At 44.5% G+C, this 16,968-nt stretch overlaps 1 protein-coding gene across 1 annotated transcript in view; it reads right to left on the bottom strand.

Moving 5' to 3' along the window:
• Positions 1–3,445: 3,445 nt before the first annotated feature.
• The window catches only part of Rat1 (5'-3' exoribonuclease 2 Rat1), a 30,306-nt gene continuing 16,783 nt past the window's right edge, over positions 3,446–16,968 (bottom strand). The window contains exons 16-17 of the mRNA XM_033332964.2: positions 4,971–5,191; positions 3,446–4,717 (exon numbers count right to left, since the gene is read on the bottom strand). Coding sequence (XP_033188855.1) covers positions 4,640–4,717; positions 4,971–5,191 — 299 coding nt within the window. The 3' untranslated portion in view covers positions 3,446–4,639. The remainder of the gene's footprint in view (positions 4,718–4,970; positions 5,192–16,968) is intronic.

Below are 16,968 nucleotides of genomic sequence, written 5' to 3'. Positions count from 1 at the left end.
CTTCGCGAAGAATAAAGATAGAATTTAAACGAACTCTCGAATACCAATGGCTGAACTCCGTCGAAGCAACGATGATATTTTTATCAACGTGTACCAAGTGAGATTACAATTTCGTTTAGACACGAATTCACGAAGGATGTGTACGCGGACACAGGGCTAAAATCACGCCGAGGGATCCGGGCCTCGAGGTAGGGTAGCGATCGAGCACTTGAGCACGAGCTGAGAAGAAATGCGGGGAGAACAATGGACTAGAGGTAACCAGGAGCCGGTGCTGCGTCATCCCGGTGTCTGAGCCCGTCTCCACCGACGCGGTAACGAGGTGCACGTCAAGCAAAGAGCTCACCTTCCTGCGATCCGTCACGAAAACCGACCACCCACGGTTCCTTCCAAGCGAGATCGTGTTACCTCGCGCAATTCTCATCGTCGACGAATTTCAAGATAATCTACGCCCCGCGACTAGTAGGCGTTAATTAAAGATAAATCTCGCATCATCGATCGAACGACATCTCGAGACTCGACTATCGCAATAGGTACATCGATATTCTCTTATTTCCTGCGTCAAATCAGAGATGGCTCTTTGACGTGCATCCACATGAGGTACATATCCCATGGATAAGAAGAAAATCGGTAGGTTAATGCACCATCTTTAATCCTTCTCGATTAACTTCCGTTCGTTCGTAGACGAGAGACTCCAGAGCATACACAAAAATTTATTCGCAGCTGCTTGATCTTTCCGCGTGGTTTCGCGCCGCACAAGCGACCGTACACACTCGGCCAATGCGTACTTATCAAATGCAGGCGGCATAGTTGGTACGAAACGAGAAGGAGAACGATACATATATAGGTGCACGATACGTGCAAACGGGAAAAGGACAGGGTAGGGCAAATCACGCGAAACCAAGCGAGATGAGAGAGAAGAACGAAACGGAAAAGAGAGTGGCGTATACTTGGCTACTTGGCATTTACATCCGCCATCCATTTTGCACGCCGGTACTTCAGTCCCTATTCTTTACCTTTAGGTGCCTGCACCCATGTACGAATATACAGAAATGCGCGCGCGCTCGATTGCACGTACACATCGACAGAGCGTCCAACGTATGTCACGTACATTAACACGGATTGCTGCGTTTTTATGTTGCCCGAGAGCAATGCGTGGCGTACACCGTGGCGGGAGAGTGCGTAAGAGAATGCTGGCTACCAGGGGAAAGAAAGGAGGAAGAATCGAGAGGAGAAGAAGCATAGAGAAGAAAAAGGGAAAGAAAAAAACCGAGGAAGGGAGAGAGAACGAAGGGAGAAGAGAACTCGGATGTGCCGTGAAGCAGAGTCGTGTGAGGCGAGGGCGCACCTGGACCTTCTTCTCCATGGGCGTACAAGGGCTCTCACTGCCTTCCACTCCACGATTCAACCACCCAACGGACTGCCTCCAGTTATGTGCACCAAAGTTTCTTCTTTCTTTGTTTTCGCCCTTTTCTTTCTCTCTTTCGCCTGGATCCTTTCTCTCTGTCTCTTTTCCTCCTTCATTTTTTGTCGTTGTTTTTATGTTTTCTCTTTTTCTCAGCCGCATAGATCGCACGAGTGCATTGGAATCTACGCCCGCCGACACAAACGCGTTTTACATCGGCTTTACCAGAGAGAACGACGCTTGGTATTTTGTAAAAACATTGTACTTCTCCGGTGTTACATAAAAAAACGAGCGAGAGAGAGAGAGAATGGAAAATGGTTTGGAAGAAACGATACATTTTGGAGAATCCCCGAGACGAATTCGGAGATCGCAGAAAAGGATATTAAATTTTGAACGATTGGCTAATATTCAAATTTCGTTTTTCGCCGACTTTTGTGTTTTTCTACTTTATGAGAATATGCCTTGGAATTTCAGGTCCGTGTAAAAAACAAAGAATTGGTAAAGCGAGCATCTTAAATATAAACGCCGAGGATATGCTTAAATTAAATTATGCTTTTCTTTGGGATTGGCACGGCATCGAAAGAAAGGCGGCACGAGTGTTGTCCGAGCGAATCCGAATCGAGGTAGTAGGAAATACTTGGAGACTCGTACATCCGTATGGAAAGTGTAGAGTGAACGCATTACATGCAAGCGACGACTCGTACTCGATGAAGATGTAAGGGCCGCATTGTGTCCTGCACCGTCGAGAGAACTCGAGAATTGTGCCCTCGCCTCACATATGCGATGTGTACATATGCGGAGAGAGGAAGAGAGAGAAACTGGGAACCGCAACTACTAACGTAGGGTAGATCTCGCCGCGGATAGTGCTTTATTTCATCAAAGGGACAACAAGGAAGCCGAGATAACGCCGCATGCTTCACAGAAAGGAGTACTTCGGAATGGAGGAGTATGCGCGGCACGCACGACGTGGCTCGATCATCCATAATCGTGTGCAGACGCAATAACCGAGCTTGCGATACATCCTCCGCAAAATTCCTCAAAGAGGAACGCTATATTCTGTGGAGGAACATCGATGGAAGTGACTTTTGTAGGTTTGACAGAAACTAGAATTTTTGCTGAAAGAATAATTGAACTTGCTATTGAAAATAGTCTCTACTCGCAAAGTTCTAATTAGACGTTAAGAAAGGTAAGTTAGGAATAATTATTGCTAGTAAAGTCTGCATAGAAAGTTATAACTATGTCGGATAGGGGAGTGGATGAAGGAATTATAGGAGCAATGAAACAATGTGAGAAGCTGGGGCCGAAAGGGTTGTTTACTCTTACTCATGCGGGTTATCGGAAGTGTCGGCTTGGATCGCTGAACGATCGGAGGATTTTATGCGGGCACTGCAAATTAAATAGTCTATGCAGAACACAATACTCTGCCCATTGTAATGTTTATGGCAAGTTCTCCGATATATGCACGTCGTACAAATATTTTCTTAGAACTGTCACGTTTATTTTAAAGCGACTATTTACCACCAAAAAGGTTAGGATAAAACTTTGTCTTTGTTATATTATATTATAAATAGACATAGGCGTTACCTTTAACATCTTGGCATCAGCCAAGATCATATTGATTTGTAAAATTTGCCTGACTAAAGAGATCGACCGTCTCCGGTTCCGATGAAACGGTTCTACAACATGGGTTCCAGATTTCAGGGTGACGATAGAGAGCCAGTGAGAGTGAGAGAGAAAGGTGGAGAGAACAAGAACGTTGCTCGCTATTGTTTTCTCGAGTGGCGCTCGCTGGTTCAATGCTCGCCCGCTCTGGTAGACCGGTACCAGATGTACCCGGACCGCCTGGTTTCAACCGTGATATCACATCACCCCATTCGTCACGATTACGCCTTTCAGCATGCCAAAATGTTTTTCATTTTTCGCATCAAAACCAACATCTTACAAGTCTTCTGATGATAATAACTGAATTTTTCGTTTTAGAAAGGACTGGTCGAAAGGATTTCTGGACATGCAGTCGTATCGGGAAATTCAACAAAGAAGATATTTAGCCAACACTAAATCATATATATTTTTTTTCTTCAAGTAAATACAATATAAAAGTCACCACATGTGATGTGCATGATATCATAATGAAAAGGTTTTACGTAGTTTCTTCGCTTAGTTGTATACCAACGATATGTACGAACGACGGGTACGCGGTGCAATCTGTGCAAGCTGTGGTGTAAAGAAAAAGAAGAAATCTGTCAAATAGATACAATACAATTTTTCAAAACATTCGTCACAATACTATCCCGTGTAAAAATATTTCTCAATTTCTTCGATATTATTATTATCTCTTTGTTTGTGAAAATAGTCTCGATATTTTGGTTAGGACGAGATCTAAAGAAAATGAACGAACAGTTTCAGCTGTTTCATCAAATATTTTGTATTATAATCAATGATTACATATAAATACTACTGTGATTCAAAAAATATGTAATTCGGTCCGTGTTCCGACAACGATGAACAATCTCTATCGAAATTTACGTTAAAATCCTTGTTTATTCATTCACCGGCGTATCTGAATGAACTTTTTCGTAACAAAAAAGGACTAAATTGCGCTAATTATCAACATTCGCATGAACTGTGTTTCGACATAACATGATTACTCGAGTTTTGATTGTACAATGAAATTTCTGTTAACAAATTGTGCTCGCTTACAGATTGCTCCTTCTACTTCTAATAAAAGTTACGCAGTCGAAGCGCAATCTTTAGCGATTATTTAATTTATTAGACATTTCTTTTTTTCTTTTCTTCGTGTGTTTACGCTGGAGTTCGCGTGAAATTACAGTTGACACGTTTTTACGTCTCTAAGTCGTAAATAATAATCGTCATCACAGATTATATTATGCGTTCACTATATACCTTGCAATTAAAAAGAAATTATATTAATCGTATAAATGCTATGTAGGTGACAATACCCTGCGTTAATCGCAACTTCCGTAAATTTTTGTATAGAAACGAATTCTGGAATGAAGTCAACGTATTACATATTCATTATATCATCATTTATACCTAAATTTATGGATATCTAGTAAAGAAGGAGCAACGCAATAGCATGTCCACGATGAAATAAATTCCTGGCCTTAAGCATATCTCCACGATTCTAAATGATTACAACGAAACGTGAATTTCTTATAAACCTAAATTACAAATCTGTGATGACGTTAATCGATCGTAAGCGAACAAAGTAAAAGTTTACGTCGATCGTCCCCACCCTCCTCCCCTGTTTGCCCCGCTTCCTCCACTATTCCCTTGGTAGTTAGAAGAATAATTCTAGAACATCATAAAAAAGCGTGATTAGTCGTTGATCGTACCTCTGCATCATCCTGTTAAATCGTGATGGGCGTATTCTTCAATCTCTGCTACTTAGTTGCTTACGAACCTTTTAATCGAAATGAAATTCATTTAATTCGAATATTTATGAAGAAAGATCCATTTTCGAACAACGAAATGTTTCTAGATTCATTGATCGATCGCTCCATCGTTTTCAGGGATAACCATTAACATTGAAATATTAAAATCTTACCCGTTGCTGATTGTACTGCGACCCGTAACTGTTGTACTGTGGATTGTGGTAATTGTTTCGCCCGTACTGTTGGCCGCTGTAATTATTTCTTTGCTGGTACTCCGAATACTGTTGATAATTATGGGGCGTGCCGTAACTCCTCGCCCATGGACCAGGCATCATTGGAAACTGGCTGGATCCTGCACTCTCGTATCTTCCTTGATAGTCTGTACTCCGGTAACCTGAACAGTGAATCAAATAACAAGTAGTTAGTTTTGGAATATAATAGACAGTGAATTAAAAGCCAGACACTCCTCGTTCCAGGTCGAAACGTACAGAATTTCTACAAAATGGACATCGAACAACTTCAAAACTACTGATTGCTCCAGTCGATGAACCTGTGCGTCAACAGGAAAGCGTAACCATACAAATAAATCCATATCGAGCATCTTCGTCTATCGTCGACACGGAAAACAAAAGAGGAAACGTACGCTGCTGACAGAGGCACGATAGTCGCGTAGGTGAAAGGGTCCGGAGCGTGGCGGCGCGTGTCCCATGTTCCCTCGAATAATATGTAAACGCGCGTGCATAGCCACGGCTAACACGGAAGGCAAGAACAGAACGGCGAGGGCTAAGTATTCGTCAGCATCACGAAACGTCATAATGGAGGCTCGATGCTAATAACGGATTTTCGAAAGGGCAATGCGCTCGGTGTAGGCGCGTGCCTCGCCCCGGCGAGTGCATCAGCGTACAGGAAAATCAGGCACGCACGCTGCATCGTATACCAGAGTGAACGAGTACCAGCGCGAGTGAAGAAAAAGAGAAGGAAGGATAGGCCCCGGTTATACACGAATCGTGTCGTTTCAACCGTCTGTTCACGGCAGCGAGCCGTCGAATCCTCGCGCTGTTGCACGCCCACGTAAACACGACTGCCACGCAGAGACAGAAAAAATTGAAGGTATACGATATAACGACGACGCTGACAAAAGAACAAAACGGTTACGAGCGACCCCCCGCCCCCTCTTTTCTAACTACTCGCCCGGCCCCATCTTTGACTCCCGTTGAATATTTATAACTCGGTTTCGAATCGCGATATCATGCTTTTTACGGTAGTCAAGGGGGAGTACGAAATAAGAGCGGTGCCGCGAGAGCATTGAAAAAAGAAGCGAGAGAGAGAGAGAGAGAGAGAGAGAAGGGGGGACCAACGGCCCGTTTTGTTTGATGTATCGTGATGAGTGGAAATCAATTTTAATTGAATTGATTATAAGCTACCCGCGGAGGAGTTGTGCAGCCGTCGATGAAACGTGGTTGACTGTGTGCCCCCCATGGTCGATGGGTCGCATCGTGCAAGTATCATTTGAGCGTTCCGCGACTTGGCAGACTCACGTAACCTTCCGGTAATGAAGTTCCAGGATTTCGTATTCATGTATTCCACGTGCGAGCGTCGCTCGTTGTCTGCTATGAATGTATTTAACCAAGGGACCATCGATCCACTTATTCTGCTTAAAGACTGTTTCTCGGAACTGTCCACGATTAAACCGTTCAACTGGAAAGCACTACCCTCCGTAAGACTCTCGCGCAACTTGTTATTTAGTGTATCGATCTTTAGATAAAACTTAAAATTTGTGTATCTCGTAATGTATGATCCTCGATCTCCGTTTGAACGTATCGTCTCGGCCGCTGTTAAATAACGAACGATACAAATATAGTTCAGACGTGACCACTACTTGGCAATGTGCGATTATTTCAACTCTATTATTTGGGACGACGCACTATCGAATCTTGACCCTAATGATGCGGTTTCTTTCTTATATACGTAGCCACTTGTATTATGTCATATATATTGGCAAAAAGAATGTATAAAATGAATCTTATTAAAGTCATTCATCGGAAGAAGAAAAGCTCATCGTATTCGTAAACGTACAAATCGGTATAAAGATTATCTTGTTTGTTCCGTATACTTCGTATCGAAGATTATTACTAGAGCTATTATTACTGGAGCTTTGTCGATAATTAACGGCAATCTCTTGGAATCGTTAGCGATATGTTTCCGGATAATGATTCTATCGTTAGAGTCAGTGATATCCGATAAATTGTCATATTTCGCACTGGTCTATGCTTCTCCGCTTGTAGTCCGTTCACACTTTTCCTTTAATCGTTGCATACACCTATCCAACTTTGGTATCGGTATTGAGGATATTTTTACTATTTGTAATTCTAAAATATCGGAAGGTGCTGGCGGTATCGTCACAATTTTGCTCAAGCGTTGCAGCTTTATGCTTTCTCGCGTGATATGGTTAATCTTCGATCGTTCTTTTCCCGATGCATGGAAAACTTTCTTAACGCAATATGAATTTGATAATTTCGTGCATTGGTGCGTGGTCAACGGCGTGTCATTGAGTTATGATAAGTGTTTTCTCATGAGACCTTCGCGGAATCGTTTGGATACGCGATTTCGGTGACCTTATCACGCTCCTCGTTTACTTCGTCTCTCGCATTCAGGGATTCTGTTAGGAGGGTATGAAGGCCACGGTTTTCTTAGACGATGCACCGCGAAATTTACATACTCTAACACCTTTGGGCTGCTGTATCGCGCATTGGTCGGACATCGCGTTTCCTTAAGTTTTCGGCATGCAGGATAGAAGATGGCAATCGCTGATCATAGCAATTACCATATTAAATATTATCAGGAATAGGCTTAACTTTGTTGTTGTCCGCAGCCCATTAAGACCCTCGTGACCCTTTTCTGGTACAGAGATACGTTTCAACTCGTTTATCTGTGATCCTATTAACCGGATGTGCGAAGCCGCGATTTTTTTCAGTAATGATTTGAACATGTCCACTATTTATCTATTTTTTTCTTTTTTCTATCTATTTTTCCAAACTGCAGAATTAATTATTCATTATATACTTTCAGTTTGTACTCTAGCCGGAATACTTTCCTGTACGATAAATAAATAAATAAATAAATAATTTTAGCTAAAGAATATATGTTAATTCTATTATAATATGTTACAGAGTAAATTATTCTTGGAGCTCTGTCCGCTAGACAATCACTCGAGTGACCTTTCCTGTGAGTAGTAGCCATTCTCTGGTCAATGTCAACTACTTTGTATAATTCGTTTTTACACCGTTAGATACTCCTATTTGCAGATCTGTAAACGAACACGCTTCGACAAAAAGATTCGCCAACCTCTCATCGTTTTAAGAAATTATCATCGAGATGCTCAAACCCTGCAACAAAGGTCACCCTTCTCCCCATAGTCTCAGGACCCAGTCTGGAGAGACTATCAGTGACGCATGATAATCGTATAGTTTGGTTCAATCGAGCTCGTAATAGGAGGCGGCAAATACCGTCAATATTATCGAGGGTTGAACGGCATGGTCCCGTAGATTTCTAGCCTAACAGTTACAGAGTCCCTACACTGTGTCTATTTCCAGCAGCTCGACGACCGCTTTCTCTCGCTCTCTGCGGCAACAATAACATCCCCTGTGGATTCCAGCCCCGGGAACGTGGTTCGATGGGCCCCCACGGTAATCCTCACCCTCGCCGAAAAAAGAGCCAAGGGGGAGGAGGGTTTAACAGTTTACACGTCGGATCATCCCTCGTTATTGTTGCGTTTATGATAATAGCAGCCGACTAGCACGCATGCAGCCCCGGCTAACCGCTTCAACCCTATCCCGAGGGTCGCGATCGTTGCCACGCTCAGGTATTTAATTAGACGGCTCTATGCTGAATTTCGCCACGGGTATTAATTTCTCTGTTTCCATAGGAGCCACGTTCGCTTCTTCGATTCATGCGCCAAGATTCTTTCTTCCAATCGCGTAAATATAACGACGCTGGAATTCCAGTTTTTTCGATAGACATCGAAGTAACTGGATCGCTCTTGGATTTACGAGACGAAACCTCTAATTCGTACGATCTAACTTTGGCGATCGTACACGGACACAGATTGGACGCTACTTGCAAGAAAGAAATCGTTTTGCAAGAGACTGTGATACCGGAGTGATTCGATAAATCTTTTGTTATTAACAGTCAATGTTTCTCCATGATACCTCGAATATTATCGTGTTTCAGGTAAAGCGTTAAAAATATACAAGATGGTAGACATCGTCTATATTGAAATCACCAAACAATATCATCTGAATCTCTGCGATGTTTCATCGCCGACACCGTTCTTCGTGCCAGAAACAACGGGAGAATCCATGTATGGCTGGTGATTTAATTGGGAAGTCGTGGTCGCCGAGGAAAAAATGATTTTCCGATGTTAAAATGGCGGACAATTAATTACAAAATGAAGGCTCCGCCTGCTCGACGCGAACCCCGCGAAATTGTATTGGGAAGCAGACGGGAAAGCGACAGGGCGAGGGGGAGGAGGAAGAAGGGAGAGAAAGAGAGGGAGATACGTTCATACGTAGATAGTATATGCACTGTGTGTTGCCTATCCGCCATGGGTATTGGATTGGATTGGATCGCCGCGTCAGCAATACAAACACTCGAAGCCTCGATGTGGGTCGGCCTCTCCCGTTCCTGTTTCAAACTGAAATTACACTTTCCCGACCGACCCCGTCGTTCCCCGAAACCCCCCTCGACTATCCAGCCCCATAATTTCCCTTCTCGTTGTCGTTTTTCGTTCGTCGTATCGACAGCGTCGAAGATTTTGCCAAAGTTTTCCGCTAAAACCGAATCTATCGTTCACAGTTCCCATAGAAACGCAAGTGGAACTTTCAACCGAAAGCCAACCGTTGCCTACGATTTTACGCTCTAGCACTCCGAACTATAATCTTCCTTGCGACAAAGAGATCCGGGATAGAGCATTAAATATTTGATCTCTCGTGCAACGACAAGATTCGAAGTAAAATTCTGGAACTCTGATCCAACTAGTAACGAAAATGCTGGATAAATGTTTGGCGAAATTTCGTATTCCGCTCTTTCGCTGTCTTCGACAAGTTCGATAGAGCGTATATATAGTTTGAATATCGCGATTTTGCGCATCGTGAAAGATATCGACGGTATCTTGATTGCAGGTGACGCGGCGTGTAAACCGGAGAGATGATTTTCGCAGGCGACGAATCAGAGGCGACCGGTTACCCGGCGTTTCCGTTCGAAGAATTAGAAATTAAAGGCGTGCCAGTGAATTCGAGGCGCGTATAAATTTTCTCTGCGGCGGATGAAAGTGAAAAAGACTTGTACGGCCGCGGCACGGAAATCGAAACCCTTTAGCCTCCGCTTTCCTCTAGAGGCGAGACCAACCGACTAACTCGAATGAAAAGGCACCAGTGCTGGTAAGAGACACTTCGTACACGCTCCTGCTGGCGTGTATCGGAGCACGAAAAAAAAAAAAAAGAAAAAGAGAAAGAAAAAAAGATAGAGAAAGAGCGAGAAGACGGACGAAGAGGAAGCAGAAGACGCTTATTTAGCTTTAGCTTACCTTCTACTTACACGTGCTATACAATGTTTACCTACACCCACCTAACCCAACTGCTTGAGAGGAATAATGTTTGCGCAAGAAGAACGGATAGCGATTTCGATATTTAAAAAGAAAAAGGGAAAACGGGACGGTCAAGGTTGGCGTATTGGCAACTTTCGAATCGGCATAGATCTCGAAGGCGTATGATAAATAGAATTCGGAATGGAAGAAAGTTACCGAATAGTAAGTGAAACCTAAAATACCTTGTATTACCAATACCAAGGCAAGTATCAAATGGTAAACTACAAGAATTTTTTGTCGAATTGAAGGCTCGAGTGCAACGTCGAGAGATTGACAGCTCAGTCTACAGCGGGCCAAACTTAACAGGGATAATAGCAAGTTATATCTCCTCTAATTAACAACGTATCCAACAATCAGCTCCATCAGAATCTCTAACGAGCACCGAGAACTCGCGTCTCCGCGTAACATCATCTCCGGCCTCCGAACAACAGAGTCTCGACATCAAAGTGGTCACAATTTCGGCGCTCCTCCGTCACTTGTCTCAAGGCATCTGGCAAGAGAGAAGGGTACAACAAAGTAAAAAACAGAGGGAAAGAGAAGAAGGAAGGTGGGAGATGTTCCATCCGAATGTGGCGCAACTACCTGACGACAAGAACAATGAGGGAGTAAAGAGCGTGCGTTCCCCATCGTGGCTGGTAGCCGTGTACAAGATGGCGCCAGGCAGGCCAGAGTACCACTCGGGCGATTTCCGGTGGCTTTGTTCCGCGTACCACTCGTACACGGGGTGTATTCGATGAAACTCGAGGCTTAAAGGCGCGTTTTTCAGCCACGCTACCAGCTTACGTGCGTGCGCGCGAGATATAAAGAGGTTTTTCTTCTATGAAGCCAGTTAGCCAACGAACCGGTAATTCCTCCGACCGCTTTCTTCCTTCTTCTCTTTTTCTGTATATGGTCCTCTCCGTTGCCTCCTTCAGCTTCCTCTTTTCTCGCCGGTACCTCTCTCGCGTGCTGGCGATTTCAACTTCTTCCCCTCCTCCTCCTTCTTCTTCTTCTTCTTCTTCTTCTTCTCCGTCTCCGTCCTTCTCCTTCCTCTTTTCCGTTCTTTCGTCATGGTTCTTCCCTTTCTTCTTCCGCCCTTTGCCGTTTGCACGCATTCATTCTCGCCTTTGCCAGAGCCGTGGAAAAGAAGAAACGAGCCGGGTGCAACTCAAGATTTCCCCTACCCCACGCCCCCTGGCCTTCTACCCTCTTCCTCTTTTTCTCTTAGCGTTTTCCTGTTCCTCTTTTTTAGTCGTCGGTAATGGAGGCCCTCGAACGCCGGCCCTTCTAGCGCCTCGACGAGCCTGCCTGCCTGCCTGCCTGCCTGCCTGCCTCGGCGAAACGAAACGAAACGAAACGAGAAAGGAGACACGTTTACCCCTTCCCCCTTCTGCGGACGACTTTTACTTTCTTCCTCTCTTCGTGGTTCAACTCCGTTTCCCTGTTTCTGTCGACCGCGGTGATTCGCACGAGAGGAAAATACGTACAACCTTCTCCTCTCTCTTTCGCTGGGCAAACCAGCTACCGTCCTTGCTGGTTCATCCATCGACGTATAGCTCTTTTTAGGGTTAATTTGTGTATCAAAGTTATCGTATCGTATATCGTTTTACAGCCATTAGGGAATTTCTCAATATTTTATAAGATAATTTCGGAATTATTCTATCCAGAATTGTTAAACCTTTTGGAATTCGAACTGATCGACTTTACTTTTTTCGTTATTATTGAAATTAGTAAGTTTCGAGATAAATTAGACAAAGATAATGTTCGTAACATTATTTTTCATCGCTCCTTGTAACTTTCGAATTTGTGGAACAGATCATTGTAACTTCCGAACGACTAAATTCATTTATCGATAGCCATTTTTTGTATTGCACAATACTCGTTAATTTTCGGAATTTTTGATATTTTACGAAATACGATTTTACGATTTTACGATTATCGAAATTCACATTGGCGAAATCTGCATCGCGATTTGGAACGTTTTATGGCGCGTCCATCGATGATTATCGGAATCCGCGTCGCATCGTTGGACGTTTGCCAATGCATTCACGGCCCGTCGATTGTTATCGAAATCCACGTTGAGATTTCGGCCGATTTATCCTGTGATCGTCGCCTCGTAATTATTACTAAAATTCCCAACGAGATTTTCGACGTACCGCGGTTTCCTAATTATCGTTCGAACGCGCATCGAATATTTACAAGCCCGCGCTGATTACCGCAAACATTTTTAGGAACGTGAGCTTCTGAATATTTTGCAATTCTCGCAATACCTTTATATCGTGCCTTTTCGAAATTTCAAAGTTCCGTCGTGATTGATTATTTATCGCGAATTAATAATCGTCAACGACGAACAAAAAGGGGTGGAAGACGGAAACGTAACGCGCATAAGGAGAAAAGTTGGACCTGCGAGCAACCGCGTTTCGTTCTCCGGATATTTCAGCTTCGGTCGAGGCGACCGTAGAACCCGTAGGGGGTTGCGGGGAAACGGTGGGGGTACAGAGTCATGGGTAGGGGAAGGTGCGCGCGGGAAGGTGGGACACAGCGGTCGGCGGGGAGGCTGAGGGGGAGGGGAAACGGAAAAGGGCGAAGATCGAAGAAGGACGGAGAGAAACACTTGACCCTGCCTGGCTGGTTGCCGCACAGCCGATGCTGTGCCAGCAAACCCCACCGTGCAACGTGCGTTAATAAACGCAACGACGGTGTGTTGGTCCCTCGTCTATGTGCTCCTCCCGACCCTCGACCCTTTCTCTTTCCAGCTCTCCGCAAACCTAACCCTCGTACCTTGTCTATCTTCGTCCGCTTCGTGCAATGCACGCCCACCGTGGTGAATGAGCTCGCTCGGTTCGCGCATGCGCACCGGCAAGCAGCGGTACACAGGCACGCGTGTGTGGCGCCACGCAGCGGGCGCACACGTACGAACAAGGGGGAGGTAAAGACGAGGTAGGGATCGGTCGCGCGCAAGTAACGTGTTGACTCTCGCGATCGCGTAGCTCCTAATTTATTTACAATTTCGCAAAGGGGGAACCGGATTGATTCGAGTCCCATCCACAGGCGAGATCCAATACCAAGCTGCGGAGTAGCCACCAATTCAGGCTCCACCGTAATTCGCCGGCCGTTTAATTGCGCGCCGGCTTAGACGACGATTGCATCGTTCGATCGTGATTAACGAACGTTTTGTACGTGCTTCCTGGTACTGTGGATTATATCGCTGCGTCTTTGACTGCATATTTCGAAAAGTTTGAATTTCTATGTTTCGCTAAATTTTGTCGAATGTTGGAGAACATATGAAACAGGTAATAACCAGATCGTAAAATTGATCAGGCGTTAAAGTTTACGGTAATTTCAGACATATTGGAGCTCGAGGTCACGTGATTCTCAGCCGCACGGTATCAATTCGGAACTATTCCATCGTCCGTACTATACTCAACTTGTTCGATGAGATCTAATCCGAATGAGAAATTTGACGTATCAATTTACAAATGACTATCGCAGCATGAGATTCAAAATACGTATCTACTCCTATAGAATGCTTACGACATCTAAGTATATATCTCTAAGTTGCCCATAACTGCTCATAACTAGAGATTTTTTCCGACAGCTAAAAATAATAATCGAGCGCCAACAATCGAAAACTAATCCTCTTTCGTCGGAAAGAAACAAAGCTCAAAGCGGTTGTTAACAGTCGAGGAGATGAGCTCAGCGTTAATAGGGTAAGCCGAAATGCAAGAGTCGCGTGACATTTCGCGAGGTCCCGTGGCTGAGCATCGGCCAAGAAAATATCCCTACTTGCAAGAACGGTGTATCCGAGCGTGACAGAGATGACGTTATAAGACGAAGTACCAGAGAGAAGGAGAAAGAAGTATGCAGAAGCACTCGTGTCAGAGGCGACCAATAAATTTATCGAGCGGGTGTTGGCATGGAGACTGCCGGACAGAGCTCGGTTGGATGGCCCAGAGGGCGATGAGAGGGCACTCGAGAATCCTCCAGGAGCCCGTCACGGGGAAATTGGAGGCAGCCACGGCGGCGGCCACGAGGAGGAACACAGAAAAGAGAGAGAGAGAGAGACAGGAGGTGGAGGGTGAAAGCGTGTACTCTCGGAGGAACGACGAAGACAGAGGTTGAAACGAAGAAGGAGAAGCTCCGAACCGGAGAAGAGGGGGCTGAGGTATCGATTTCTCGCGGTGATCCAATCAACGATGGTGCCTTATCTGACGCCTTTGCCACCCGCTTTAACACATCGGTGTCTCTGATAAGGAAAAAGAAATTTCATCCAATCGTTCTTCTTTCTATTTTACTTATTTATCGATTAGGTACTATTAAATATCAATCTACGTAATCATATATAATATATATATGATTATATATGTCGGAGAGGGGTCAGGAATAAGGTTGTGGGCGTTCGATGAATCTTCATTGGAATCGGCCATCGTCGTGTTATAACGATCGGTCTGTTAATACGAGTATGGATGCTACCGACTCGACAATCAACCGCGGCGGTTGGACACTCGCGATACTAGTGATATTGGTCTTAGGTCCAATAACGAATCCGCGGTCAACGGGATGATAGATGTACGTGCTCACAAAAATCTAAGTCGGACTCTTTGCGAAAACGTGGAATATCCACCGAGCGTACAGACTCTAAGTAACTACTCGCTAATACGACCTCACGAGAGAATGACTCTCCGTCGCGATGATGCTGCAGAGGAAAACTATGATGGGGTGTGTCTGAGGACACGAGATAATCGGATTCGTCGAGGATACCCTTCGTTCAGAAGGTGAAGGAATTTGGCGTTGCTGCTAATTGGTCAATCGCCATATCGGTGATTAGAAAAAGATGCTAGCCGCCCTCGAGGGAAAGTTGCTAGTGGGAGACGCCGTTCGTTGAAAAATAGGTCTCTCCTATCTTCCCGTAGCTGGGACAAAGACTGTTTGTTCGAAGGACTTTAGTCAACTAAATTCTAAGATTTATGACGGGCCCTCAGGCTAGCTGAACATGTACTCCGGAGACGCATCGACATCTGACATCATCATCTTGCTCGAAGAATAGGGTCTGTCCCGTGGCGAGCCACGGGACAGAAACCGTTGGAATGTTTACTGTCGCGTGCCGCTACAAATATTTCTTTTAAGGAGAGCTATAGAATTACTCCATACCTTTGTTAGACAAAGCGTTCATCCCGTGACCGCGGCTACGTTCGGCGACTGGCTGTCGCCTCGAGCCCAAGCTCATTATCACAACTCGCGAACAATTACAATCGGATTGAATAACTACAATTGTCTAATTACAGCTATAGTAGACTCTAGATTACAATGTTGCGGGATTATCCAAAATTCCAAAGGCTCCGGTGTTCTTTCATCTCCGACATATATATGTGATATATATGTAGCGCAGTGGTTAGCGCCTTAGGTTACGAACGTTCGGGACCCGGGTGTTCAAATCCCGGCAACCGGAGTCCGCGATTTTTCTTTCACGCATCCTAAATTAGAAGAAAAATAGCAGTAACCCCCATCAGCGACATCTACAGCACGGCTATAAGTATCACGGACAACACAATACACCTCATAATATTATCAATTGTCTTATCTTATCAATTGTCATCAATTTGGTGGAAGTTGTTATAAAATCTTTTCAAATTAATTTTCAGGTTAACAATGTGATATTTCAGGGAACGTATTCGTTCTTCAAATTAGAAATTATTTATACACCTAGTCAGAGACGCGACGAAATCAATACACGTTGGCGAAGCTGTGCAAGATGCAGCCAATATTTAACGAGCCAACCAGTCAATCGCTGGCTTTCTTTAACCCACGGTGATCTTTAATTCATTAACGACATTAATTATTCATCGCCGATAACGACGACGGAATCGCTGATCGTCATCCCTTCTCGATTACAAGCAGAGCAGACCTCGTCGTGTGCCACGTCTGCGAGAAGTTTCAACTGGAAAGACGGATCCTTTGTTATTTTCCCGGCTTCTCCAGGATAAATCGGTATAGCCGTGTCGGTACAATTGTAACGATGTTGGAAGGGGAACGAAACGGAGCGTTTTCACGTGGACGCTCGATGTGTACGGACTGGCTAATCCCTCTGACATTGTTCCAAAACAATACGATATCCGCCCCTAATTTGTACCGCCTTCCAGCGGCCGCTTCTCTTTCGCGTTATACGTTGAACCGACCGGCTGACAGAGTCAATATTTTCGCTTTCTAGTCCTCCACGAAGGAGGAGACGGTATATCGGCGGAACATTGGCGGAACATTGGCGAACCACGAAGAAGAGAAGAAAAACGCGGATTTCTGCATAGCTGGCTGCGACGATGCTCGCACGGCCTGCTTGCTCAGCCGTTTTGGATCAAGTCGCGTCTCGCGTGCACGTGGACCTTGCCCTTTCTGGAACATTTCTTCTTTGATATCTTCTTTAAAGGATCGGTATCGTTAATTATGTGCAATACCGTTTGATAAAATTTATTATAAATATTTGTAAAACACTTGGTGTAACATTGTAACAATTTCGTATCATTTCAAGCGTATTCTCCGGGAGAGTATTGTTT

The sequence above is a fragment of the Bombus vancouverensis genome, chromosome 14 (assembly GCF_051014615.1).
Source record: "Bombus vancouverensis nearcticus chromosome 14, iyBomVanc1_principal, whole genome shotgun sequence".
In the NCBI taxonomy this organism is placed as follows: domain Eukaryota; kingdom Metazoa; phylum Arthropoda; class Insecta; order Hymenoptera; family Apidae; genus Bombus; species Bombus vancouverensis.
This window is presented reverse-complemented; position numbering and strand designations above follow the sequence as displayed.